Here is a 27,886-nt window from a genome sequence, read left to right on the forward strand (position 1 = left end):
ATATTTATTCAAACCATTGGTCCATCTAGCCCAGTTTTGTCAACTCTGACTGGCAGCAGCTCTCCGAGGTCTTTGGCAAAGAGCAGTGTTACCTATCACCTGCTAACTGAGCCTTTTAACTAGAAAGACCATGGATTGAACCTGGGACATTCTGCATGCAAAGCATGTCCTCTACCACCAAGCTATTGCCCCACTTTGTTGCTAGCCTGCAACAATACTGTGAATATCTAGATAGCCACATAGTCTCAATATCCTACTGCAGGAGTGGCGAATGTGTGGCCCTCCAGAAGTTGTTGGACTCCATTCCCTCAGCCATGCTGATCACTGCTCAGGGATGATGGGAGTTGTAGTCCAGTAACATCTGGCGGGCCACACATTCCCCAGGCCTTCTTTAAAGGTTGTACAGCTGAGATTTTGGTATGTGCTGCTTGTTATGCCATAGTGCCTTACAGCTTTGAAAAAGCAGCGCCTGGAACAAGTTCCATCTTCTATACAAGTACCATTGAAAAGTCCACCAGCCCAGCCATAGCATTATCTCAAACTAGTGCTAGCCCCACCCGCCTCTTTAAAGTTTTGCTTCTGGCCATGTTGAGGCATTATCTTGCTGTGAGAGGCTTGGCCAGACAAATGTGGTTCTCTCTGTTCTGTGTTTCCAGGAGATTGACGGCAAGGCCTTGCTCTTGTTGCGCAGCGATATGATGATGAAGTACATGGGCTTGAAGCTTGGGCCAGCACTGAAACTCACCTACCACATTGACAAGTTAAAGCAGGGCAAGTTCTGAGAAAGAATCCTCCTGGTGCAGTCTTGGCCAAAGTGGCGCTCTCAACTCCCCACGCAGGCAGGTATGCGTGCCTACATTCCTTGCCCGACACATCTCAGCACTATGAGGACACCTTCGCCAGCAGACAGGAGGTGGTTTCCTGGAGGAAGACCCTGGGCACCCCTATCAATCAAATGAGACTTGGCTTGTTGGTACAAAGGGATGAATGCTTCCTCTATTTTCTGCTGAAGGCGTTTTGGGACCGCAGTCCAACTTGTAAGGAAGAATATGCTTCTCCCTGTGTGTGTATGTGTGTGGCACTCCGGCAGAGCCACACTCATGTCGGATATGGTTGTTTTGGCCCTTCTTACTTTTCAGATGCCCTGCCTTCTTTTGCTGCCCTCCTCAAGAATCCCCTTCATGCCTTATGAAGAGTACGGTTTGGACTCGAAAGTTGGCAGTGCCAGGCGGTGTTCCCTTTTTCTGTGCCATACAGGACAGATTGACTGCGAGAATCCAGCTCTGGCATATGACAAGCAGCTGCTGCTAACCAGATTGTTTACTCCCTTGGGTGGCAGGGGTGGGTGGGTAAGGCAGAGGGCACGCCACCCTACCATCTCTTCACTTGGTGCTGTTACAGCCTTTTCCTCCATGGAAGTCTCAAGCTAGCAGTTTTAATGAGTTGCTGGCATGTGGGCAGAAAGCTCTAATATTTATTTGGAACAAGGAGGAGAAGGTGATTATGGTAGGGCACAGCAGTGGATCTGTGTTGATATCGCCATATAGCTCTCTAAGTGAGCTGGGAAGAATGGAGAGGGAGGAAAACGTAGGTTCCCTTATCCTAGTGTCGCAGGGCACACAGCTGAACAACTCAAGCTCTCCCCCCCCCCCCCAGATCCTGAAATGTTTTTTCTACTTGCTATGGGAATAGCAACTGTTTTAACCTTTTTCCTGAGGAATCAAATGTTTCTTATTCCACAACGGTACCGTTCAAATTATCCCTCCAGTCTGTCAGAGCTGTTCAGTTGTAGCTACCTGACCATGTGTGGGATAGCAGATGGATGGGAAACAGGTATATTTAGATGGTTTGTCCTTCCCAAACTCAAATTGGGAACATGAATTGTTTTGTTTGTATGTATTCTGAAAAACGTTTTAATGTATTTATTTTTTATGGCACTTGGACAGTGGCCTGCGTTGTCTCATAGTAGAGGGCTTTTTTTTTTGCTGCTGGCCAATGAGAATGGGAAAAGAAGGTGGTTAAGCTGGTGCCCCAAAGCTCTGCCCCTCTCCAGGTCCTAGACTGAAACCTTCTTTGCTTTGAGGAAGCAAAGTAGTGTGTGTTTCCTTTCCTCCACTTTCTGGAGAGTAGCCTTAGCAGCTTAACCTTTGGGATGAGGACAAATGGACCATGAGATTCAGTTGTGCTTGGCTGTTTCCTGCCCTACACTAATAAAGTGAGGAAGGGCAGCTTTAAGGTGCATCTCCTTGTAGGCACTTCTCTCTTCCTAAGTTGCTACCCTTCAGTGGATGCCAGGCTCTTGCGGAAGAGTGATTTCAGACTAGCCCAGAGATATTAGAGACAGACTAAATTGATAATGCAAAAAACAAACAAACCCCAAGCAATGAAAATTCATAGGCAATAAGCCACTTCTAGGAAGGAGCCAGAGCTCACTGCAGTGCAATGGGGTATTAGTGTGACTCGGCCGATGTTTTGGGTTGTCTGGTGTAGCTCTCTTTGGTGGGAGGGGGGTGGTTACCTCTGTCTGCCATCACTGCCTGGCTGCAGAATACCATTTCTGTGAGCACTGCCTGCTGCAGGTAACAGGGGGCAAGGGGCTGCCAATATTCTTTTCTGCACTTATTCTGTTGATTTTGTTTATAAATAAAAGAGTGGGGGGAAATAGGATAGGTGGAGCTGTGCTGTGATTCTCCGCTGATTGATTACATGAACAACTTAAGACACTGCAAAAGAGTGGGGCCAGGGATTCATCCATCCTAAATCCGTCCTGGGTCTATAGGCTTATCAGGAAAAGCTGAGAGAAACATCATTCCATCCCCACGCCCTTAACAACAGAGTCTGAGATGGAGGCAGTAAAGACCACTACCAAGTTTTCCACTTGCAACCCTGTTTTTCTCATTCCCTACAAGAGAATCTTCCATTTACACGTTAAATGCATTTAAATATGATCTAGCACAACTGAAATGCACACACAGGTAAGGGTTAGGGTAACTCGTACCTTTTGTATGTATGGGAGGCAGCTTTCCAGCCATGCAAAACTCAAAAGGAGATTTCTGCACATGCATTGTTCGATTTTCAATCCAGGTAAAACAAAAAGCATTTATATCACTATTCAGTGACACATTCCAGCTGGGCAAAAACACTCAAAGAGGCCATGGATCATGAAAAGGTGTGACCTGGGGAGAATGTCAAGGACCAGTGGGAACAGACTGGAGTGCTGCATTTCACCCCTAAGACTTGGGTTCCCTACCACTGACACACACACCCTCAGTTGCTGCAGTCCGGGTATTTGCTCCCTGCAGTTCTAATGCCTTCCTATTGCTGGTATCTTGAAACCTTGCTGTGGTATTTAAGCTTCAAATTGGAAGCAGTTGTGTCCATCTTCCTTTAGGTGAGCAAGTACTGCTTGTCCACAGGAAGCATAGGCCGCCTCCTTCATTGTGGGATCTAACTGAACACAGGTTAGAACTGTAAGTAGCAAGGGCATCTATGACCTCACAATTTAAGCTCTATTAAAGAGATTCAGGGGGGACAGGCCAAAGAAGGGCCTACCTGGAAGCAGCAGTGCTTCTGAACAACAACAAAAACCTGTTCAGTCCAGCATGAGCACCACCGCCTTCCATGGTAGCTTGATTTTTGAGGATGCTGCAGAGGGTAGGGAAATAGAAGTTATCCTTGGGCAAAAAATTAACTCTGGCAGAGGTTTATAACTGGGATAGAGAGAATGTTCTGCCGCTCAAACATTGCTAGAACTTAGTATCCAATCAGGCTAATTTGCAATCAGTAGGGATAATTCTCAACATCATTTATACTGAAAGATACTGTAATGGCCACTTGCTGGGGTGGCTTTTTCAAAAGGATTAGCCATTGATGGACACAGACCTTGTCTCCATGAATATTAGCCACTGTAGGTAAATAAAACCTCTTGGTACAGAAGCAGCATGCAGCCAGGGACCACATGCTGAAGATTAATAATGGCACCTGCTCTTGTGAGCTTCTAAGTGCATCTTCTGGCCACTTTTGGAATTAGAGTGCTGGGATATATGAACCTTGGGTTGAACCCAGCAAGGCAATTATGTTCTTAAGTCTCATTGACCTACTCTCTATAAAAGAGAGGGCCAAGGAAAAGCAACCACCTACTGGCAGATTGCAATCCTTGCCTCCAGATGACATAGTGACTGCTAGAAGCAAAATTCAAGTTTATTGTGGGTTCTTTTCCCCCGTAGGCTTTGAAACCATGCCAAGGCCTTTTCCACCACAGTTCCTGTAGCTCCCTGTTTCTTCATCGACCACAGAAACAAGCCAGAAACTAGTGACCATACATCAGTCATGTGCTAAGTAATAAGAGTAAGTTCAGCATAGAATTAGCAAGGCAGTCTGGCCTCCTGTACACCAGCCAGCTATACACCAATGAGGAATAAGAGCAACTACCACCAATCCCGCTTTTAGAATTTTTCAGACCATTTTTAGGTCTGCAAATGGAAGCAACAACCATTCCAGAGATCATAGTAGAATGTGCATTACCAGTTGGCAACGTTGACCAGGCCACAGAGCAGTCTTTGACAGAGGCGAAAGCTGAGGAGGAGGTAGAAGAAGATGAAGATTCTGGGCAGGCCCGTCCCTATGTTCTCTACGTTGGCAACCTGAACCCCAAGTATTCCCGCGAAGTTCTCTGCAGCATGCTCAAGGACATCTTGGGCATGGCTAGTGTCACCCTCCAGAGACACAACATTGAAGTGGTAAAGAAACGCAGGCAAGCCTATGCCTTTGTCCAGGTAGCCACAGACTCCAACTTGGAGCATGTCATAAAGCAGCTGCTACTTGCTTCTGAGACAGAGTCGGAGCTTACCAAGGAGCTTGTGAAGAAAGGGAAGAATCTTGTCGTGGGACATGGCAAGACGTTTGCATTTCATGCCAAAGGTAACAAAGAGGTAAGACTCCAGCAATGGGAACACTGAAAGAAAATAAAATAATAATAATAATTTATACCCCGCCCATCCGGCTGGGTTTCCTACAAAAGAGAATATTCATTAGACCTTCAGAGTACTGTACATTACATTTCTTCATTCTGATCCGAGCAGTGAAAGGAAATTAATCACCTACATTCCCGCCCCCATTTTTTTGATAGTTTCTATAGTCAAACATCTAAGGCAAACACCCCAGATTTCACTTTCAAACTTCCAATGACTGTTTAATAATCACCCAGGTCAACTTGTTTCATTACTAGATACACGCATTTCCTCTAGCTCAGCCCCTACCAGAGTCAGACCCTATTGCCTCCTTTTGCATGTCTCAGATGATGAGTTGTCTAACTACCAGCATCAATGTGAGACAGGAAGGGAGAGGGTTGTTAAAGGGGTTTGTATGTTATAGCCATGATCTAAATGGCTTCCTAGTTTAAATGTTACCTCCCCCCACCCCCAAAGAATTGTATTTGCTATAGCCCTTCTCCATGGCATTTGCCCTTACCTGTTTTTCCTTGTCATGTCTGCAGAGTGACTCTGTTGGCAGCAGCTCAGAAACTTTTCTGGGAGGGCAAGGGTATGAGAGAAGCAGGAAGTTGATTCTAAACGAACACCATCTCAACCGCATCAGAAAGTTTCCTCAATACTCCTGTATGGCAGAACGGCCGGAGGCCTTTCTGAGCGGCACCCGCTCAGACAGTGCCATTGTCCAGAGAGCGATCGTAGGGAAAGAGTGCCTATTCTATGGAGCTTCCATGGGCAGCGAAACCCGGAACGTGGAATTCAAACGTGGAAGTGGGGAATATCTGGCAGGTACCCTAAAACATCATGTGCGGAAGTATATGTGCGCATTTCTCAACAGTGAAGGTGGCAGCCTTTTTGTGGGGGTTGAGGATAACGGCATGGTACGTGGAGTCAGGTGTGACCACAAAGATGAAGACAGGATCCGGCTGCTCATAGATGCTCTTTTGAAAGGCTTCAAACCGCAGGTTTTCCCATCGGACTACACACTGAGCTTCATCCCAGTTATCAAAGCCGAAGACACTGGCATCTTCCTGAAAGTTATTCGACTAAGTGTTCATCCTCCAAAGCAGAACAAGCCTCTCCTTTATGAAACAGACCAAGGGGAAGTATACATGCGACGAGAAGGTAGTATTCAGGGCCCCCTTACTGGTAGCGCCATTCAAGAGTGGTGCCGGCAGGTAATTTTCAGTTTTTGCACAGCCTAGCAGGATTGAAATCTACTGGTCTATCTCCAAGTGATATGCAAGGCTTCCCCAAGGGTTTTAACAATTGTTACCATTGTTAAATGGGGGAAGGGCCATAGCTCAGTGATAACCATTTGCCTTGCATGCATGCTCAACTCCTGACATCTCCCCTGCCTGCAACCCTGAAGAACAGCTACCAGCTAGTATAGAGAATACTGAAGGGTGAACCAATGGTCTGATTCAGTATAAAGCACTTTCCTGTGTTCTACAACAAAAATGCTTTCTTCCCCCCCACCCCCGCCTTTCTCAATTAGGCTGCTGAAATGAAAGGCAAAGAGGAAATCCCTAAGTGGATTTTTGTGTGTCACTTTGGGTCTGAATTTTGATACGTGGCAGCAGAGTGGGGGAGTTTTTATTTTGTCAAAATTATTTGCAACTTGGCTCAATAGGCATAGGGAAAGTTTAGCCACAGATGGGCAACTTCACTGCTTTCTTCAGAAAATGTTACACTCGAGCTAGGGGAGAATAATAACTAACTGACTTGTGAACTGCCCTGAGGGTATAGGGCGGTATATAAATTTAATAATAAATAATAATGACCTTTAAAACATTTAAGACCAAATTACTTTCCATTGGTTATCAGTGAGGAAGTGGACCTTGTTGTAAAAATAGATGCCTCAAAATATGGATTCTATTAGGGAAAAAATTATAAAACCTTTTGATCAGCTTCCCACTTAGTTCTAGCCCCCAAAAGCATTATTGACTAATTCTATCCCTGGTGGACTGACATTGTGGCAGCCATAGCAGGCAGATGCAATAAATCACATTATCTGCTGTCTTTGGCCTTTGATTGCTATTCTTTGCTTGATGATGCACAGCGTAGCTATCACTTACTGCTGCATTTGAACCAAGCCAAACAGCCTGGCCTGAAATACATACTGCCAATTCCCTCAAATCTATTCACCCTTCTAGCAAAACTCACTGCCAGAGATCAATTTTGGACAAAAAGGTAATTTGGCAGCAGCTGCAAATATCTGAAAGGAAATAACTTCTGCTTTTTATAAATCTCCAGAAATGGACAGATGAGATCAAGAAGTTGGAGGTGAAAATAGAGAGCTTGCTGAAGGAGAAGGAAGCCTTACAGCAACAAAATACCAGCAATGCTACCTGCTGTTTTTTCAGGTGACAGCTAAACACCACAAGCCAACTAGTTACAAAACCTGCACACAAAGGAAATGTAGTCCAATAAAGAGCTTGCGTCTAACAGGTTTCTTGTATTTGTAGATGGTTTGCAGGAAGAATTCTGGAGCTATGACCGGGTCTTATTCCTAAGTTGGGTAACTTCTTCAAGGCTACTGGAGAGCATTATTCTCCCTTGGCATCAAGACAGCACATTAACATTTTAACTCTGAATGGCACCACTGGATTTTGCTTCCTATGGAAAAATGCCATACATGGTGGTAAAGCTATGAAAAAGTGGAAGGGAAAATTTGTGTATTAGCAATCTCTATAATTAGCCCTTGCTTTCCAAAACAGCATTTTTCTTCAACTACTTATCCAGGAAGTTGCTGACGTAACCCATTATAGCAGGAAGGAGAAACAGGTATGAAGTAGACACCATCTTACAGCAAGATGGTGAAGGGGGGCGAGTGTAAAATGAGTCCTCAAGTTTGATAGATAATCAGAACAGACACCCAGATTGTGTTCCCCAAGTTTTATTAAACTCAGAAGTGTTTAGATATGCGGTACATTTTTTTAGTAACAGAGTTTCTCCTAGCTTGCTGGAAAGGCAGCTTACAACCTACACTGGAAAAGGGGAGATTACAAACACTTGTTTCATGCAGCTCCCGCCTTTTGCAGAAGCCTAGCGTCATCCTTTTCCTCTTCTTTGGGATGGAGTAAATATATTGCTGAGCACAGGCCACATATTGCATATGTGTCACATGACAAGTTCCCAGCAGTGTGGGGCCTCGGACGTTTTAGTCCAAGGCAAGTCTCTCAATGAGAGTTGCAAAGGCAGCTTCTGAAAAGTCACTTTCTTGATGGCCCCCTTGATGCAAGGAGTTATGGCAGTCCAGGAAGCAGGACAAAAACAAAAACTGCCCATCACAAGCTTCTAAAAGGGGTGGTGGTGTTATACTCTATTTTAATTATATCACTGCAGCATAATATGACTTGTGTATAGGATTAGAATTAACCAAATACCCTAAGATTTGACCAGCAGGAAGAGGAATCTCCTGGAACAAAGGTTCAATGGTGGCACCAAATCTCACCACTTTGCTTCTCAATATGTGTCAAGTTATTCCCTCTTTGTGGCACCTCTCTTCCCACAATCCACCAAGAGAGTAAATACTGTAATTTAAACCAACCACAATGGAAGTGAACAGAAAGCTTAGACACATATTATCCTTGGCAACACTGACCATTTACACTGGTGTATCAAGGCTCTTCAGAAATCCAGAATTTGTCCCCCTCTTTGCTCTGTTTCTGAAGTTCTTGTTTTTAAGCTCACCATCGTGCACGGGTGAGCACCACTGTGTCAGCTTCTCAGAATACAAAATAAGTTTAAATGAACAAAAAAAGTGTGCCATGATTTTTCAAAATACAATTAACGTGACGTGATTTAAGAGACTCCAGCAGTTCAACTATTGCATCAAAGGAATGAAGGATCTTCTGAATATTAGGCATATCTGAAATGGTGGGGAGGAGGGTAGATAAAAGAGACAAAAGGATTTTTTTAAATAAAAGAAATGAATTTGTTTTAGTATATTTACATCACAGGTGAGAAACCTCAGGCGCAGAAACCACCCAACTCTCTCCCATCTGGCCCTTGGGAGTCTCCCCAAGCCACACACCATCCTTAGCCACCCCTTTCACTGCTCATGCTCCATACTTTCTCGAGTATTTTTGCCTGGCTGGAAACTCCTTGAACTCTGACTGCCTCTTGTCTGAATGGAGGATACTCTGTGTCTGTGTATAAGTGCTAACTAGTCAAATGTATGTTTCCTTCTGACACCACCCACCACTGACATGGCCCCCAAACAGTTACTCAGAAGGGAATGTGGCCCAATTTACATGCTAGCTTTCTTTTAGTAGCATAAAATGTTTGCCGATTTCTCTCCTGACACATCTTTACAGAACAGGTTAGTCACTGAGAGGTAGCGATTGACACCACCCAGAGAACTTCATGGCAAACTGTGGATCTGAATCCTTGTCTCTTTAGTCTGACACTCTAACCACTACACTGCTTTTCCTTTCCACAAAAGGACCCAAGGCAATGTACATGGAAATGTCACTGTTAGCAAAGCACACTAGCCAGGTTCAACATGTAGATGTCAAGATGTCATGGTATATTTAGCTTTGCCTGTATTTGTGCACTATGCTTTGAGATGCCACTCCTCCCAATCTGAAAGCACTAAGACCAGACAATTCCCCCCCCCCCCATGGTTAAGAAACGCCCAGAGATTTGGCCCAAATTCACAACTGGGAGAGATGGAAGAAAGATAATTTGAAAGTTCAGAACATGAAAGGACAGCATTACCAGCAATCACTCATGATTCACTGCAGTGAATTTCAGTTCTGTGATCTCAGAGTCTGGTGAACTACTTCCGCTTCTGTCGCTGTAGGTATCCCTGTAACATTCAGACCATTAGAAAGATAAGCACTTCTACACACTGGCTCTGGCTCATTAGTTACAAATGCAAGTTCATCTAAATGACCTAGCCAGTCAGAAACTACAGCCTATGACAGACTTCCACAAAGTAGCCTAGCTGGTCCTTCTCAGCAAACCTGGCAGTGACAACAGCAACATTTTAATTTCTCACAGGGCCCCACAGCATCTGACCTAGTGTCACTCTAGGGTACAGAATGAAATAAATATGACTTTCGGACCCCAATCACATAAGTGGGGGTGGAATGGGGGGCAGAGACATCAGTGCTGGTGGGTCTTACTGGGCCACCAGAGTCCCAACAGCTACTCTAGGATATCAGGTGCTGACACCAGGCCTGCTTTCCAGCCTTTGAGGATTCTCAAACATCCAATTTGTGGCTTGTATTGTTCTTTAAAATTGCCCAATTTGTTAAAAAGGCATGGACCTTCTTAGTGCAGAGGGCAGGCACTGACCAGGTGACATTAAGGATTCTTGCAGCCCTTTATTCAAGGGGCAACTTCAAGTGCTAGGCAGAATAACAATAAAGGATACCATGTGCGGTGCACAAAGGGGGGGGAGCATGCTTTTTGCAAGAGGAAATATACAGGAGACTGCCACATCTCTAGAACACACACTAAAATGCAGGAGAGATGAATGGAATTCCCCCTTCGCTATGTTGAACAGAAAATGTAAGCCTTGTGCACATCCCCTTGCAGCTTCTCCGAGACAAAGCTCCTAGAGAGTGCAATTTTGTGAAGAGTCATTCTGAGTCTGGCAAAACTCCACAAGCCTTTGGCAGGCAGACTACTATAGTGCCAGACTACACTGGGAGGGAAAGGGGGGAGAGATTGTTTGGTAGCAATTTCTTTGTAAGTGGAATGATACCAGAAGACTGGCCTTAATCATGACAAAGAGCATTTAGGACACTGATACCCAAAATATGTGTCAGCAGTATTCTCCACTACTTAACAGTATACTGATGTCAGCTGCAACAAAAGATAAAAGCAGACCAATTTTCCAAAGGAGGGAGATTAAGCTAGAGACTAATGAGCCACAGTAGAAGCAAAACTTCCTACACTTTCATTCTACAAAGGCATTACTGATATTGTAGGCCCAAGTTCAAGGAAGGAAGATACAATACAGCCTTAAGGTTTTTATGCCTAACAGACAGCCTTTCATTGGTGCACCATGCTGAACAGAAAACGCTGCCAAGCCGGCAGTTATACCACGAGCCAAGACACTCAAGCTGAACTTACCTGGGGGAGAGTCTGCATCCTTTCTGTAGATAATGTGTGAGCCTCCCTGCAGAAGCCAAGAGGAGGCCGAAGTAGGGAGGAGATGGCTTTATAGGTCTGGAGAGGAACTCTGGATGAAACTGAACACCGACAAAAAATGGATGCTCTAGGAGAGAAGGTGGTAACATGCTTTGTTAGGTTACTATCTAAAGCGCTCTCAATCGGCAAGGCCAGGCCAAAGTACATAGGCAATATAAATCTTTTCTGAGTACCATCATCCATCTCTCTGCTGCATCTACTAACTATTGTGGTACTTGACATTCATTCTCCCCATCCAAGGAAGGAAGAGTTCCTCTTTCCATATTTGTTGTCACCTAAGACAACAGTGTCAGTCTCCCAGCTACTAATTCAAGTGCTTACCTTCCAGCTCAACCACCTCCATTCGCTCTCCTTCGACATCCTGGCCCACAAATTTCAGACCGTTTTCTTCAAAGGTGTTTTTCAACTCTGGGTTTACCTGTGGAAGGGAAAGTGGTGTCACTTCTCTTCCGAAAAGCCAATGTGGTGGCGGGGGTTGATAAATATCGCTGCATACTAGATGACATACCTCGTATCTGTGTCTGTGCCTCTCTTCCAAATAGTCACCGTCTCCATACAGTTTTCCTATCCATGGAGAAAATATGGCTGTGCTTATTACAGACTGGCTAAACACATTAACACCACACCTTCGCCTCCAAAGAATAAATTTCAGAATTCTACTGGACCACCAAAGAAGATAAAGAAGAGACTTGCTAGACCAGCCTAGGGTCTATTTAGACCAGGCATGTCCAAAGTCTGTTTTGGGGACCTAATCGGCCCCCCGGCCATTTTTATCCAGCCCCTGTGGCAGTATATTTATTGGGGTCAAATCCTAACGAAAGCGCAACAAGTTCAATCCTAAAAAAAGCTCAACTTTGGTCGGCCCTCACACATGTTCACTTCATCAAATCTGGCCCTCTTTGAAAAATGTTTGGGCATCCCTGATCTAGACCAACGTGCTACATCCCAGTGGCCAACCAGATGCCTCCAAGAACTTCAATAATGACATCAAGGCAATTGTCTCCCCCTGTCGCTCCCCAGCAACTGGCATATCATCTCTGGACCTGGTTTGGTTTTATTTAACCAATCACGGTCAGCAGCCACAGACTGAGCTGTCTAATCCCCTTTAAAATCAAAACTACTGGCCATCACATCATCTAGCAGTGAATTCGATATTTTACATATGCATTGTATAAAGTAGTATTTCTTGTCTACACTAAACTTGCTACCATTAAAAGTCCCTGTACCACCACAAAGTTTTGGTATGAAATGAGAGAAAAAGTCTCTGTTCCTGAAAAGTTTGTTCCAAGAAACTTTCCAGCTAGATCAACACATCTCTGCCATATTTATCTGTTTTGTATTGCTTTTAAATTCATCTGTTATTTTTTTGTGCCGTTTTGAAACTGCTTTTATTATATGTTGTGTGCATTGCCAAGGGACATACGTGGAAGGAGACTGATCAATTAAAACAACAGGAGTGGGAGCCGTTTAGCACAAAATCTTCCAGTACTTAACACAATAGATCATGCATTTGTACCATCACTGTTCACCAACAAGCAAAAGGAAAGTGGAATACAAAGGAGGAGAGATAACATAGGTCTAGGAAGAGCCATACTCATGACTGAGTTCTTGGTGTGAAAAACTGTCTTCCTCTTCCCAAGCCTCATGGTCCCACCCATTTGGCCAGGATTATGCTCCGGCATGTCTACGATCTGAGGAAAGTAATTCAAAAGAGGACAATGGGATTGAAAAGGAATTAGAAGATAAGCATACATCAAAGGGTAGCTCTTGGCATAAACAAAAGGCCATAAACATCAATCTTAATCATTTGTGTTCTACAAGTAGAAAACTGGTTTCATCACATTTCAATCAAGCCAAGAGATTACTTTAGAGAGGAGTCATGGGGCTCTGTAGTGGAATGGCCTGGACTTTCCATTCAAAACAGATAGTCATTCAGTTCTGTAGGTTGGCTGGGGCGAGGAGGGAGAAGAGAGATGCAACAGACACATAGGCTCAGGGGGACCATGGGCGAGTCACTGTCTCTTAGACTAAGCTTCCTCACAAGGCTGTTGTGAGGATAAAACACGGAGAGAGAAAACCCTGTATGCCACCTTGAGCTCCTTGAAGGAAAGGTGGGCTATAAATGTCCATAAATTTAAAAAAATCAATAAAATCAATAAAATAACATAAAAGCAGAAATATGGTGTTAACTGTAAATGATCCTACATCCTGGGTCTATATGCATCAAATTTGACATGCCATATTATAGCGTATTTGAACATTATGTCCCACATGGATACAGAGGTCTTGCTTTCTCTCCAGGCATATGGACCAAAACTTGTCATATCCAGAGTAGACCTACTAAAGTTAATGATTATGGTTACATTAGGACCATTAATTTCAATGGTTCAACTCTGAGTAAAACTCAGTTGAAGACAACCTTGAAAGTTTTGACTTATACAATGCAACAGAGATAGGCACCATAGCCACAATGCTCCATTCATCAATTTGTGGTTGCATTCCATAAGACCATAAGGGGAGTATGTTTCACACCCCAGCCGTTTATTCTTGCCATTAATTTCTGTGCAAGCCAGCCAACATATTTCATATTTTTGGTTCTCTATGGAAAAATGCTGAATGGTCTTGGCGTGCAAGAAGTACATCATACTTACCACTGGATGTGTAGTTTTGGGGTCAAATTCTGTAGAGTTGGCATCTGCCAATTACAAACGTTGATCAGATATGACTAGCAGTGCAAACCCCAATTTTCCATCAATCACTAGGTCTGCAGGATAGGTCAGCATTAACCCCAAATTGCAGGGCTGCAAGTGAGGGTTTGAGATCATGACCAAAGCATAATTTAGCTATGGGCTTATGGTTCACAGTCCAACCTTTAACTACTCACATCCCATACCATATAAGGCTTCTTTTTTCAAAAAGGAGCCTCTAGGCACAAAACTCAGAAATATTAACATAACACGCAGCTAAAGAATACTTTTCAGGGTGCTCATGATGTGAGTTGGGCTGTACTGGTCATGCTATCATGAATACCTGTGACCCATCCTGCAGACTTGATTCAGGGATTACGGAGACAATATGTCCCTAAAGCACTCTCAAGCTACACAGATCTTAATTATTATCCTGTGAAACTCTAAGGTCAGTAGTGAATGCACTGGAAATACTGCCTCCTATTCCAATCAGTTCAATTGAATACAACAGTTTGCATAGCAGATGTCTGTGGCTTGGAAAACAGTTACAAGGACAGAGTGAAGAAAAATGGGTGCTGTTCCCCTTTAAGGCTAGTCATTTTAAATGTCACAGGTAGTAATTTATACCAATCCACTAGAAACACCAGTCATTAGCAATCTTAAGTATTGGCACCCATAAATCCATCCCCAATGAAGTGTTTTTACATCATTGCATTTACCTTTCCAACCCAGGATATTGCGGGCGAATTCCACAACTGCTAGCTGCATTCCCAAGCAGACTCCTGCAGAAAAAGACAGCACAAGCACTCTCTTCAAGTCCCCAATAACTCTGTCATAGCAACCACTATTTGCATCAGGGGCCACATAAGCACAAAGATGACAAAAATGTTATAATGATGGGGGGGGGGCGCTGTAAAGGGTATGCTGATCTCTGCTTGTATGTCCCCCAAGCAAGCTCAAAGTCATGAAGAAAACAGATACTGATCAGTGTAAACCAGAAACTCCTCTTGCCAGTTGCCTCTTACATTTGACAGGCTGCACAGCAACTCAATTACCTGATCCTGAGGTATTAGAGTGGATTATTGCCTAATAGTTAAAACCTCTACCTGGTGTGTAATAATAATAAAAAAAATCATCTCTCACCTAAGAAGGGTTTTTTCTGTTTTCTTGCCCAAGAAATAGCTTGGATCTTCCCTTCCGTTCCTCGAACACCAAACCCTCCTGGAACCAAGATTCCACTGCATAAAAGGGGGCGGGGGGGGGGAGAGAAATCCATTCAGTGACACCTGAAAGACTGTTACACTTTCATAGAATCATAGAATTGTAGAGTTGGAAGGGACATGAAGGGCCATCTAGTCCAACCCCTGCAATGCAGGAAGGTGAACAATCTGCATTCCACAAAGCTTTTCATTATTATTTTAAACTTCAAACGTCTACACAGAAACAGAACAGAGTGACTCATAAATGCAAATTACACCACCAGGGTATACAAATACATTCCTTTCGGGTCATATGTCCAGTGCATCTGCCAACGATCTATAGAACATGTCCATTTTTCAGCATATTAACTTTCTAACAGCTACCGTTCTTCCTATATATGACATTAACTAATTTGTCCATTTCTTTCATGCATTTCATTAATCACTCTCAAGGGACGGGAGTTTCAGAAGTTCAGCGAACACTCTTGGATCTTTTCCAAATAACTGCAAAGCAACAGCAGAAAGGCATGCTTAAAGTAAAGTATATTGTGCAGGGTTGCCTGCTGTGTCTGACCTTCAAAATCTCTTTGCTACTTAGCAGACATGCAGGTTTCCAGACAAAAGTCTCCACCAAATGTGTAGTTCCCCTCAAACAAATGTTTTACATTTATAGCTGTTGTTTAATTAGAGTAATCCTTCTGAAGCCAGGCAACTGAAGCATATAAAAGGGGACTGGCTTCAAAGGCTGAACACCATGGCTGTTTTTCATCCCCATCTCCAAAAGAGACTATTCAGAATGATTTAAGTGCTCTGCAGTATCAATCTATGTATGACAAGGGTCAGAGATGCACGTAGATGTTCCTTCCAAGGAAGTGCAAACCTTCAACAGCTGCCTGCAGTATCCTTGGAAATTTGGAGTGCACGACTAAAATGCGATATACACTACTTCTGATCATGTATACATGGGATAGAATTGTATACATATATTTGGTTTGTGTCCTACTCTATCTTTTTGTGGTTTTATTGTACTATATTGCCTTTGTTTTGTATCTTTTTACATAAACATTCTTTAAAAATATTTATTAGGGGGAAAAGGGTGCATTAACAGCTAAAAAGTGAATCTCATTAATATACTCTGTTCCAGAATCCTGCCACCATCATCAAAGAATTATAGAGTTGAAAGAGACCACGAGGATCATCTAGTCCAAACTCATGCAGTGCAAGAATCTATGACCCAACATAGGTCTTGAACCCACAACCCTGAGATTAAGAATCTCATGCTCTACCAAATGAGCTATTCTTCAGTTATCAACTGGCATTCAGTGGCAAATTGCCTCTGAGCATGCAGGATCTATGTAACAATTGCAGTCAACTGCTATTGAAAGACCACTGGATATTAATATATAACTAGACTCTTATTTGTGGCAGTATGATTTCTTGCTGTTGAGTAACAGGATGTGTGGCACGTTGGGTTTTGTGCAACTAAGTTCTGCCCTGAGCAGACCTACTGATATTAATGAACCTAAGTTAACCTCATCTATCCATTTCCACGAGTCTACCCACTGTCTACTTGGCTCATAAGATAAAAAGGAAAACGACCACTCTAACTCTATATAAACAGACCCAGCCAGACTAGAATACTGAGCCAACCAGGGAACAATAAAAGAAGCCTAGAATGATGCCAGTAGGAGTCACAGCGTCTCAAGGAGGAAAGCAAGGTTATGTATGCCTTACTCAGCACTGCAGAGTTTCTGCCAGGCCTCATGGTATCGAACTGGTTCTTCTTGGAGAGTAGCTGGTTCCAAGTCAGCAGAATCAATGTACTAGGAAGAAATCCATTTTTAAAAAACATGAGATTAAAGCAAAATCAGAGGTACCACTTTTTTAGATCATTGGAGCAAAAAGCTTCTCCCCTCCCTCACTGCTAGTATTATTATTATACAACCAGATCAAACACTATCTGAAGACATTGACAAATATTTCTTTTTGTTTCCCCAAAACTACGTATGACACAACTGTTCCAATTAGTGAAGCACGGAATTTTTGCACCCATAAAAAAATTGTAAAACAGATGTTATTTTTGATGGTCAATTTATTGTTCTGTTCACAAATCTTTACTGTTTGGAGCCAACAGGGCCTCCACCACCCCTCTCCAATACCCTTGGCGCTCTAGAATTGGAGGCCTAGTCTCCAGGTGCAGAGTCTGCTTCTGGGTATAGTAAGAAATGCAAGAGAGAAGGATGGGTGGGATGCAAACAATCTTTTCTGAAACAATCAGATAATCCAACAGTTTGTGAAGGAAGACATCCACATAGGCTGAAACACTTCAAGAGCCTTCCACTTGGTGGAGGGCTTCTGCCATCATGACAACTGTTGTCTTTTGTTTGCTCTGAAGCTCCAAAGATGGAGGTTTCGAGGTGTCACATTACATGCATGATCTCTTCCAAGAGGGTTTTGAATTTCTATAGCAGCAAACCGTATCCCTCCAGACATTCTGGACCTCAAATCTCATCATCCTTCACCATTGACCATGCTGACTGAGGCTGATGATGTAGCCCAGAACTTCTGAAGGGCACCAGGCTGCCTACCCTTCCCCTGTAGTTTCTAGATCTGAATTGCTGCTTAAAGTAAACAAAACCTATATTCTGCTTAGTGACGTTCCTATCCACTTTTGTGGGGGGCAAGAGAAGAATGGATGGCCTCTTTCCCCTTCCATATATTTTATATGGCAAGCTTCCCAAAATCTTTTGTCCCCTGGAAAGTAAGAGTACCCAGCTGGGGATTCAAAACAGCATCACCATTATGCTTCTACCACCAATTATGTCCAATGGCTATGCAAGTAGCAGCAGGTTAGTAAGCTTTGTTATCCTCAGTGCTGCTTGAATGTAACATTAAATGGATTGTGTTTTTTTCTAAATACAGCATGAGTATTTTTGGGCTGGAAATATTGACACCTTGGCTGCTGCTGAAGCACCATTCTCAAACAGGAAAGTACATCCTGTTTATTGCTGCTCTTTGCTTTAAACATGAATCCAGAGAAGACAGCGATTCTGCTGGGGCTAGTGGAAAAGCATACCTTGATCTCAAGCTTGTGATTGATAGCCAGGGCAGAATGTTCCAAAGCTTTGATGACAGAAGCATAGGAATCTGAAAACTTTGTGTATTTGCCAACAAGAGCAATAGAGCAGGTCTCCAATAAGCGATCATATCTGTGTGAACAAAACAAAAAAGCACAACACTGTATCTTCTATCTTTAACCTTTAAAAGCGCAAACTATATACTATTAGCTAAAATAATTAGTTAAAAGATCAGACCTGCATGATCAAGCAGCCTCTCGCTTTGGCAGCACATATGCAATATTGTATATGTTTAAAGCCCAGGCATACAAAGCCAAATGTTGAATGAATAATATGATTCAGCACGAGAATTCTCAGGCCTCGTCTATATATGCAAATAATAAGATGGTAGATCCCTGAGGTTGCAAAATTGATTCTACCACTACAGAATGAAGATATGGGGATAACGGGGGGTTTTTTAGGCTTCTCTACATGAAGGCGTGTCTACTGAGAAACATCCCATTGGGCTCAATGGGGCATACTCCCACCTTAGTGGTACAGGACTGTAGCCTTAATTAAGTTTAAATCTTTCCCTTAATTCCCTTTACTGGAGGTTTTTAAGCAAAGGTTTGGATGGGCATCTGTCATGGATGTTTTAGCTGAGATTCCTGCATTGCAGGGGGTTGGACTAGATGACCTGTGGTGTCCCTTCCAGCTCTATGATTCTAAGTACTCATCCACATATTATAGCTACTTCAGTCCAGTTAAGATAAAACTATAAAGGTTAACACAGGAACTAGTCCACAGCAAAATTTGCCAAGTTCTAACTTACTGTACCTGTAAAAAGATTTTTCTACAGTTTTTCTGTGGGTGAATAGTTAGGAAGAGAATCTATTCTTGCCAAAATACTCTGGAGCTCAGGAGGGCTAAGGAAACAAGCTCTCCTCCTAGCCGCTCCTCTGCTAACACAGTAGGTCAGAATAGCACAGTTGCTTCCTACGAGCGAGCTCACCTGTCAGCCATCTCCTTCCATTTCATGAGCATTCTCCTAGGCTGCTTTTCAATGGGAAGGTCAAGGCGGTGTCGGAAATAATCAACCACCCCTTGCTCCTCTAGCAAAAGAGGTACCCGATAGATGGAAGAGACATCATGAACACAAATTACCTGTTCAATAAAAAAAAGAATACTCACTGTCACATTTATGAAGTGCATAATACACAGCTCTAGTACCTGGGAGGATTATTATTATTTGGGGGGGAGTTTATATGCTGTAAATTGCAAAGAGAAGATTTTGCTACATGCACAGACCAGATCTATGACCTAAGTACAGTGGTGCCTCCGGTTGCAAACAGGAAGTCCGGCCGTATCCCAAAGTTATCGCAACCGGAGGACTGCTTCTGCGCACACACACGGAGGTATGACTGTACACAAATAAATGTGCCAACGGTATCAAAACACATACATTTAAACAATTTTTACCTGTTCTGGTTCTACATGACAGAACATGGAAATCTTCTCTTTTACTGAGGTATCTAGAGGCGTGGAGCATCTGCATACAATCTAGGAATGAAAACAGTAAGTTATCAAACTATACTGCACCAGGTTATAAACCTAACCTTTAGCACTTGGTAGGTTAATGAAATATGCCTTGTAGCCTTCTGCAAACAAAATGCTTCATGGCTATTTGTCGATATGGCATCATTTAAAACAACTCTCTCCACCCCGTGACTTATGACATTTGAAAACTTCTATAAAACCAGCCGAGTGTGATTTGTACATGCCACAGCTAACTTACCAGATCTGGTGAGAGACCAAGACCCCGGAGTTCACGAACACTATTCTGGGTGGGTTTTGTCTTCTGTTCTCCTGTAGAGCTTGGCTAGCACACAAGCATCAAGAAATATGTATGAGAAGACAGTGTGTCAAATCTACAGCCTCCAAAGTATTATGTACTGCAGTAACATATACAGCCATCATCCAGGTTTTAGCAAATCTAACAAATCACTGAAGGAAACAGCAAGCAATAACAGCAAAATGAAGTATTTTTCACTGGTCCAGAATAATGTAAAATTGATTTTATCTGAACATCATTAGAAGACAGCTTCACATGCTATAATAAGGCTCGCTGAACAATTTAGTATTAAATGTGCCTATACTGATTAATTCCTTATCAGATGCTTTCAGGAACATGATTAAATGCTTCTATTTCGATGAGCAAAACTCACAGGAATTTGGGGTATTTTTCTATGCATATAAGCAAGGCTCCACTAAATTTATTACAATACAAATGGAAGAAGCTATCAATGTCATGGCCATATACTAAGATATATATTTACATTATTTCAGAAGCCAGTGATTTCTTTAAAAGGTAAAGGTAAAGGGACCATTAGGTCCAGTCGTGGCCGACTCTGGGGTTGTGGTGCTCATCTCGCTTTATTGGCCAAAGGAGCCGGTGTACAGCTTCCGGGTCATGTGGCCAGCATGATTTCTTACAGGATATTAAATACTTGAGTAATCAACTATATGCCAGCAACACTGCCACAAAAACTGACATAAAAAGAAATGTTTATGTGGCAGTAGCTCCTACCATTTCCGAAAGGATTTAATACTGTATATAAGATTTTGTAACCTAATTGTTATGATGACTATATCAAGTGAAGCAGTCATATTTGAGGTGCCAAAGCTGCAATATAAAGCATGTAAGAGGGGGAAGACCCACTGAACATAAGAAGTACTTCCACGTAAACCTGTACAGGACAATTCACGTAGTGCCTGGTAGATCCAGGTTACTTCTCCAGAGATAATCTATGCAATGTGATACAAACATCAACTAGTGTTTGTATTTCACAACATATGAAGATCACCTAAATTACCATATTTTACTTAATATTTTTGCCTTTATGGCTTTTTCGTATTTTTTTTAAGTACTAGTGTTCATAATGCTAAAAAAAAAATGCCAATTTCATTTCCCATTTCCAAGGACACACTTCTAATCATCTGATATGGAGCAACATCATTAAAGAACTGTAAGGTAAGACCTTACCTGTGGTACCAGACTGACATGAATATTACAAAACTTTTCCCGCTTGACTTTGAATTGAAATTGGCGGAATGCCTCAATGAAGGGCATACTTTCAATGTCTCCTACAGTTCCTCCAAGCTAAAACAGAGAGAACTAGAATTAAGCACCATACTCTGTTTTTAGAACACAAAGACAGTGTCAATGTCACTCTGTATAACTATCGACAGTTGACCTCAAAGTATGCTATGTAATAAGATGCTGGATGATGCAAGCCATAGGTTGGATCCAGACTAAATTACCTCCACTTCAATTTCATTTATTCCAATGGGTACTAAGCAATAACTAACTATCCTATCCCAGTTCTTTGAATGGAACTAAAGTTCAACTCATTCAGCCTGGATTCAAATAGAAGTGTTTCCTAACCAAGCAAGATCAACCCAGAGCAATTAGGTGTTTGACACTTTCAAATTTCCAGTTGACCCAACCAATATTTTTTCTTTTAAATTTCCTCCATATTCTGTGACTGCAGGCAAAATCTTCCCAGAAAATTAGCACTATATGTTATCTGGAGAACATATGAAAGGTTTTGCTCTCTTGGGTGGAAAGGCTACTTTAATGCAAACAAATCCTTAGGTGAACAAAGATAGAACTTGCTAAAAGGAGGGAGGGAATTGCTGACACTCTCTCAAATGCCCCTATCAGAATTCTAACCAGAGTACTGTATCAATATATGACATTTCCTAAAAAGATATTGGGTTGCATCCATCTACGTTTTACTCCGAGGAGACTCACTGGACTTAATAGAGCTAGGTTAGTCATGTTTGTTAATTTCAACAAGTCTAATCAAAGTATGACTAAAATTAGATACAACTCTTTGGCCAAATTTGCATGTTACTCTAAAAAAATACATGGATTACTGCAAACTGATGACCAGAACAAGCTGCAGCAAATCTTGGGCTCGTATGCCACCTATCCCCCCTACTCCTCCCACACAAGGAGGAAGAGATCAGAAATTTTCACTTACACTTTTGCTTTGTTGTTTCATCCAAAATAGAAGAATACTGTTAATGTTAACTATGGTTTGTCTGAAACAAGCCAGCATGAAAAACAATGGCCAAGTCAGAAAGAGAATAAGCATCAGGCACAACCTTCCTACAGCTCACCCACACTGCAATACACTATGGTTTAGCAAGACACATCAACATTCAGCCTTTAACCTGTGCAACAGATCATGGATACCAACCTCAATCACACAAACTTGAGGTTCTATGCCATCGTCATCTACTGGGATTCGTGCTTGTCTCATTACCCACTCCTGGATAGCATCTGTAATGTGGGGTACAACTGCAAAATGAGACAAGAGAAGAGGAGAAGTGTTTGGAATACATTTGTCCATTTTCAAACTAAAAACAATAATAAAACCAGTATCTTAGAGTTCACATGCTCCATACCCAACACAGAGCAGTGCCCTATTAATCAACAGATATTTGTTGTGACTTGCACATAACATGACTAGGGCTGAAATCCTATTCCTCAGCTTATGTCTTAGTTTTAGAACCCTCTCAACACAGACTACTCTTCTTTTATATTTATTTAAAATAAGCAGACCCTGCCACTGGAAAACTGTTACCAAGAACCAGGGCTACTATGTACCATATTTACCCAAATTTATTGCACATCTTTTTTGGCCAAATTAGGGTGAGCATTGGATTTGATGGCACCAGCAAATATTTCTTTGGTTTCAAAAATTGAGATGTGCATTAAATTCAAAGGTGCATTAGATTCATTTAAATATGGTATATTTTTCTTTGATATACTTTATACATTTTAATTAATATACTGATTTAGTTCCCCACTCAATATTCCTAATAAATACCCAGATGACGTAGGAATTACCATAGCCTTGTCCCAAACACATTGTTCCCATGAAGTTGCCACTCCTGTTCCAAACAGTAGAAATACTGACAATAATATGAATCAACGCAGAGATATTTTAGGTCAGCAAACAACATAAACGATCAATTTGAACTTCACAAGCCAAACCACAGCATAACAACGATTTATATATTGTCCATATATATGTATATATCAAGTGTTGTCATGCCTTATTTTTAGAATTATTTGTATACTTTTCTCAACTGTGCATGCCACCAAGAGAGTCAAGAACGAATGGGCAGAAGGGATAAATGTGAACATGCCCATCTTTGCCAGGTACAGATCAGAACGGCATTCAGCTGAAGTACACAGAGAACCAATCATTGCCTTCGTGTTTCAAAAGGCACAAGGCCTGTCGTAATACTGGAAACAGTGATATGCTGACCTCTATTAAAGCCAAGTGAACCCAGTTCCAATATCCTACCTTGAACTGTTTTCCCAAGATAGTCTCCCTTCCTTTCTTTGTTGATGACATACTGATATATCTTCCCTGTGGTCAGATTATTGTCTTTCGTGAGTCGAATATCAAGAAAGCGTTCATAGTTGCCCAGATCCAAATCCACTTCCCCTCCGTCATCCAACACAAACACTTCACCTAAAACCAAGTGACATGCATAAGTTAGACTTGCTTGAAGCAGTAACTACCTTCTTCCCTACAAATACTAACCAGTATTTCTATATTGTGGGAACGCAGGTGGTGCTGTGGGTTAAAGCCTCAGCGCCTAGGACTTGCCGATCGAAAGGTCGGCGGTTCGAATCCCTGCGGCGGGGTGCGCTCGCGCTGCTCGGTCCCAGCGCCTGCCAACCTAGCAGTTCGAAAGCACCTCCGGGTGCAAGTAGATAAATAGGGACCGCTTACCAGCGGGAAGGTAAACGGCGTTTCCGTGTGCGGCTCTGGCTCGCCAGAGCAGCGATGTCACGCTGGCCACGTGACCCGGAAGTGTCTCCGGACAGTGCTGGCCCCTGGCCTCTTAAGTGAGATGGGCGCACAACCCCAGAGTCTGTCAAGACTGGCCCGTACGGGCAGGGGTACCTTTACCTTTACCTATTTCTATATTGTACCCTAAAAAAGTTGTCACCAACTCCATCTATAGCACTGGCAATTCCAAACCCTCACCCCAATGCAACAGTCAGAGTGCAATTATACACCACCATCCCTCAAAACATCTTCAGCATTATTTTATTCTTAATGTTTAAAAGTTTGCTCTTTCTCTCCATCTTACCATGCTCATAAGGAGAAAAGGTGCCTGCATCAATGTTAATGTATGGGTCAATTTTAATTGAAGTTACGTGCAAGCCACATGATTTGAGGATTGTCCCAACGCTGCTAGCAATTATTCCTTTCCCAATCCCAGAGATAACACCACCTGTTACCAGAATGTACTTCATTTGTTTTAATACCTGGAAAAGAAAAGAAAAAATAATTTGACAACACAGTAATAATAATAATCTCTGCCTAGATACTGGAACAATAGTGTTGTACTTAAATCCAAACATGAAAACATGAAAATGAAACAGAAAATGTTTTAAGTTTTTACAGAATAAATACACTAACACCACTTGCACAAAACTGTCAATGGTATGTGAAAGATCTTTTAACCAATTTATTTCTGTGAACTTTGTCCAATTAAAACTAATAAAGACAGAACAATTATACTTTAAACTTTATTTTCCATTTGGATGTTGTTGTTACACTCTAGGCTTAATTTATACATTTAATTCCATCCCCTTATTGCCTTAGGGAGCAATTCTTGACACACCTTCCTATATAGTAAGCCCCATTGAAGTCAACAGGATTTACATCTGAGTATTCTGTAATGAAGAAGGTTTTCTTATAATGTTGATTGTACTGTGTATTCTGCTGCTTTTAAAACCACTTTTTGCTTTAAACTGTTGTATGGTTTCACTGGTCATTTTGTTTCCATTTTAGATTGTATTTCTGCATTTTCACGACATTTAATATATTTTGAAACTTACTTTGTTTTGTATTGGTTTTACGTAAGCTTTGTGTACTTTTTTGGCAGGCAGAGTAAAAATTAAACCACAACGCACCCGGCATATTGATAGCAGTCTATAAATATAATAATGTAGCTACCAGTGAAAAGTAGAATAACTTGCAACAGCCAAAGCAAATCGGCAGTCCATCTAAAAATAGGATATTGACTTCCAAGTTCCCAGAATTTTAGAGACAAATTTGATATAAACTACATTGACTCTTCACAGTGCATAACAGGAACAACTGTATGCAAAACTTCTAACTCCATTTAAAAGTTAATGTAACACATTTTTTTACCTATAATTAACCTCATAAAATCCACTACTCATATTTATAGTGTATGCCTTGATTAAAGGAACAGTGAGACAGCAAATCATAAATATGTCTTGTTCTGCGTAAGCAGGAGAACAAATCATAAAGGAAAGACAGACAGCGGTCATTTATTTATGCTATTAATTTCTAATCCACCTTTGATATATATTTAAAAATTAAGGTTGCTTACAAAATAAAATTTAGAATCTGAATAAAAACAAAAATAATAAAACAATAGTGTATAAACTAGCAGGAACATCCAGCAGTGCTTTCAAAAAAGGAAAATCTTCACAAATTAAAAGCCCTGGCAAACAGCATGATTTTGCAGAGTTTGGGGTTGACCTCGGTAAGATCTCTGAAGAGGCATTCTGGTAGACATAATTCCTCCACTGCTGCCAGTTCAGTGTCCTCCAGCATGGAATTAGGGAGAAGAATATAAATGTATGATAGTGGTAATGTGACTGAGTGGGGCCAAAAGGATTCTCGCATTACCATAAAATCCAGCATATTAATTGTGTCTTAAGTCACAAGCAACAGCAAACGGAATGAATAGCCTTAAAAACTAATAAATGTATCATGGCACAAGTTTCTATGGACTACATTGCATCTGATGAAATTAACATTAGTCCACAACAGCTTATGCCATAATAAATGTGTTCAATCTTTTAAGAGCCAGATACCTTGACAACTGCTGTAAGAGACGTGGCTACTCCTGTGGGAAAAGAAAGTTCCAGTGTGGCACAGTGGTTAGCTTCTTAGACTAGAATGGAGAGATATGGTTCCTCTGGATGATCCTGCATTGGTCACTAATCCATTGCAAGGATAAAATGAAAAGAGATGAACCACTTGCATTATCCCAGAGTCCTTGGAAGGACAGTACTATATAGTAAAAGTGCCATAAACAAACGTATCAGCTTATACAGTCCACAGCCTACTTGCATTTGATGAAACTTACAACATAGCAATTCTGTTTGTCTATTGCAGCAAACACAGGGATGTGGGAAGTCTAAAGATTACTTCATCTGTTCATAAGAAATAAAAAGTTTTGGAAAAGCTACTAGGGTACATTTAGTTGGAATGCATGTCATATCCAGCACATTTGATGCCTCTCCTGGCACATTCCATTGTTTTTGCCCCACACACATAAATATTGCAAGAATTGTAGGAAAAAAATTAATTGGGGCAGGGGAGGGTGGAAGGAAAGAGACCAGGGAAAGAGAAGATCAATAAGAACCAAAAAAATCTCAATCAGATAAAAGGGTAAAAAATATAATCTTCATTTAAGTTTTGAGATATTACCAGCCATGTCACCCCAATTTAGAGTATGGCTGGAACGCACATCATTAATAGGAACCTCTTGAGGCACAGAATTCAACTGAGGATGGGATCAGAGGCCTTTCTTTACAAGAGAGGGGAAACAAGAAGAAGAAAAATGAAGGAAGGGGGCGTACTATATATTTTTTTTTACCTTTCCTCCAAGCAAGCACACCTTTTATCCTCTCAACAACCCTGCGAGGCATATCAGGTTGTCAGAGAAAGTAAACCTTCATGGGAGGGGGGAGGTCCGAGAATTTGAACCTGGGTCTCTGCCATTCCTAGAGCCAACACTTCCACCTCTCTAGGCCATGCTGACCAAAAACCAGCACCAACTGTGGGGCAGTTAGATAATCTGACACAACTGGGCTTCATGATGCTTCAGCTCCTTCCCTGACATGCATCTAAATACGGGGCAAAGCCACCTCTTCTGCCTCTCCTGATCCGTCTGCTGAGGTTTTTGTTTGTTTGTTTGTTTGTTTGTTTTTTGTTTTTTTTTGGAGGGGGTCGTCTCTGGACTCCAACGCCCACCCTTCCCCCCCCCCAAAAAAAATCCAGCATCGCTGAGCATCTGTGGTACGCAAAGGCAGCCCCCTTGAAAGAGAGGGACGACCCCACAGACGAGGCAGCCTATGGGAGGGTTTGGCCGAGGGAAAGAGGCGACCCCTTTCGCTCGCCCTTCTCCTCAGCTCAGTCTAACCGCCTTCCCCCCTCGACTCTCCTTTCTGGCGGGGGGGGGGACCCCGACAGTTTGGCCGCCTCCTCACGCGGAAGCCTCGAAGCTCGCGCCCCGCGACCCCTCCCCAGTCACGACAGGCGCGCGCGCTTTGCCCCCGCCCCTTTTAACGGCCGTTTCCCCCTCGCGCTCCCCTCACCCGCGAAGCCGAGGAGGAAAAACGGCCCGCCCGCCTCGCCTGCGCCGAATCTCTCGAGGCCGGAACCGGAGGAGGGGGAAGCAGCGCCACGAGCGCGTGAAGCCGGCACCGCGCGGTTAGAACACATGGGATGGGGATGGGGAAAAGAGCAGGGAGGAAGAGGAGGAGCCAGGCGCCGGCGGGCTCCAGAACATGTATACATAGGCATATTTTTCATGAGGAAGTGCGCCTGCGCAGAGCTTGGCGCGAGCTGTCCGCCCGCCTTCTTCTCTGGGCCCGCTTCTGATTAGCTGGGGCTTGACAAGGGGCGGGGAGAAGGGCGGGCGGGCCGAGA

The 27,886-nt window shown here is 42.5% G+C and overlaps 3 protein-coding genes across 12 annotated transcripts in view; 2 read left to right on the forward strand and 1 right to left on the reverse strand.

The window, feature by feature from the left end:
* The window catches only part of SCMH1 (Scm polycomb group protein homolog 1), a 45,434-nt gene extending 42,767 nt beyond the window's left edge, over nt 1–2,667 (forward strand). For all 6 annotated transcript variants that reach the window (XM_081920628.1, XM_081920629.1, XM_081920632.1 and 3 more), the window contains one exon: nt 657–2,667. In XM_081920628.1, the coding sequence (XP_081776754.1) occupies nt 657–782 (126 nt within the window). In that variant the 3' untranslated portion in view covers nt 783–2,667. The remainder of the gene's footprint in view (nt 1–656) is intronic.
* Nucleotides 2,668–3,492: 825 nt separating this feature from the next.
* On the forward strand, nt 3,493–7,436 carry SLFNL1 (schlafen like 1). 2 transcript variants are annotated; one of them, XM_081920775.1, is made up of 4 exons: nt 3,493–3,624; nt 4,227–4,931; nt 5,495–6,166; nt 7,245–7,436. In XM_081920775.1, exons 2-4 carry the CDS (start codon nt 4,479–4,481, stop codon nt 7,356–7,358), a joined length of 1,239 nt encoding a protein of 412 aa, XP_081776901.1. In that variant the 5' UTR covers nt 3,493–3,624; nt 4,227–4,478; the 3' UTR covers nt 7,359–7,436. The 2 variants fall into 2 exon arrangements, with proteins under 2 accessions (XP_081776901.1, XP_081776902.1); XM_081920776.1 differs by having other exon boundaries at nt 5,495–6,113.
* Nucleotides 7,437–7,871: 435 nt separating this feature from the next.
* On the reverse strand, nt 7,872–27,739 carry CTPS1 (CTP synthase 1). Of its 4 annotated transcripts, XM_081920663.1 has the most exons (20): nt 27,553–27,698; nt 26,044–26,169; nt 24,279–24,456; nt 23,480–23,650; nt 22,364–22,464; nt 21,142–21,258; nt 19,894–19,977; nt 19,578–19,658; nt 19,111–19,262; nt 18,119–18,251; nt 16,777–16,865; nt 14,987–15,081; nt 14,563–14,625; nt 13,808–13,851; nt 12,751–12,847; nt 11,665–11,720; nt 11,478–11,574; nt 11,079–11,223; nt 9,714–9,804; nt 7,872–8,862 (listed from the first exon to the last, which is right to left on the reverse strand). In XM_081920663.1, the coding sequence occupies exons 3-19, from the start codon at nt 24,442–24,444 to the stop codon at nt 9,720–9,722; spliced, it is 1,776 nt and encodes a 591-aa protein (XP_081776789.1). In that variant the 5' UTR covers nt 24,445–24,456; nt 26,044–26,169; nt 27,553–27,698; the 3' UTR covers nt 7,872–8,862; nt 9,714–9,719. The 4 variants fall into 4 exon arrangements, with proteins under 4 accessions (XP_081776789.1, XP_081776792.1, XP_081776790.1 ...); XM_081920666.1 differs by lacking the exon at nt 26,044–26,169 and having other exon boundaries at nt 27,553–27,739; XM_081920664.1 differs by lacking the exons at nt 26,044–26,169; nt 27,553–27,698 and adding an exon at nt 26,832–27,115.
* Between the last annotated feature and the right edge of the window lie 147 nt (nt 27,740–27,886).

The sequence above is a fragment of the Podarcis melisellensis genome (genome assembly GCF_964234715.1).
Source record: "Podarcis melisellensis genome assembly, chromosome: 8".
NCBI classification, from domain to species: domain Eukaryota; kingdom Metazoa; phylum Chordata; class Lepidosauria; order Squamata; family Lacertidae; genus Podarcis; species Podarcis melisellensis.

Excerpts from the sequence above, each read along its gene's own strand:
- SLFNL1 (XM_081920775.1), top strand. The coding sequence starts at position 4,479 with ATGGAAGCAACAACCATTCCAGAGATCATAGTAGAATGTGCATTACCA. Across the intron at positions 4,932-5,494 it reads ATGCCAAAGGTAACAAAGAG|AGTGACTCTGTTGGCAGCAG; the intron begins GTAAGACTCCAG and ends TCATGTCTGCAG. Across the intron at positions 6,167-7,244 it reads TTCAAGAGTGGTGCCGGCAG|AAATGGACAGATGAGATCAA; the intron begins GTAATTTTCAGT and ends ATAAATCTCCAG.
- CTPS1 (XM_081920666.1), bottom strand. The coding sequence starts at position 24,444 with ATGAAGTACATTCTGGTAACAGGTGGTGTTATCTCTGGGATTGGGAAA. Across the intron at positions 19,978-21,141 it reads ATGTCAGTCTGGTACCACAG|CCAAGCTCTACAGGAGAACA; the intron begins GTAAGGTCTTAC and ends CTTGTGTGCTAG. Across the intron at positions 19,659-19,893 it reads TTGGTCTCTCACCAGATCTG|ATTGTATGCAGATGCTCCAC; the intron begins GTAAGTTAGCTG and ends TTTCATTCCTAG.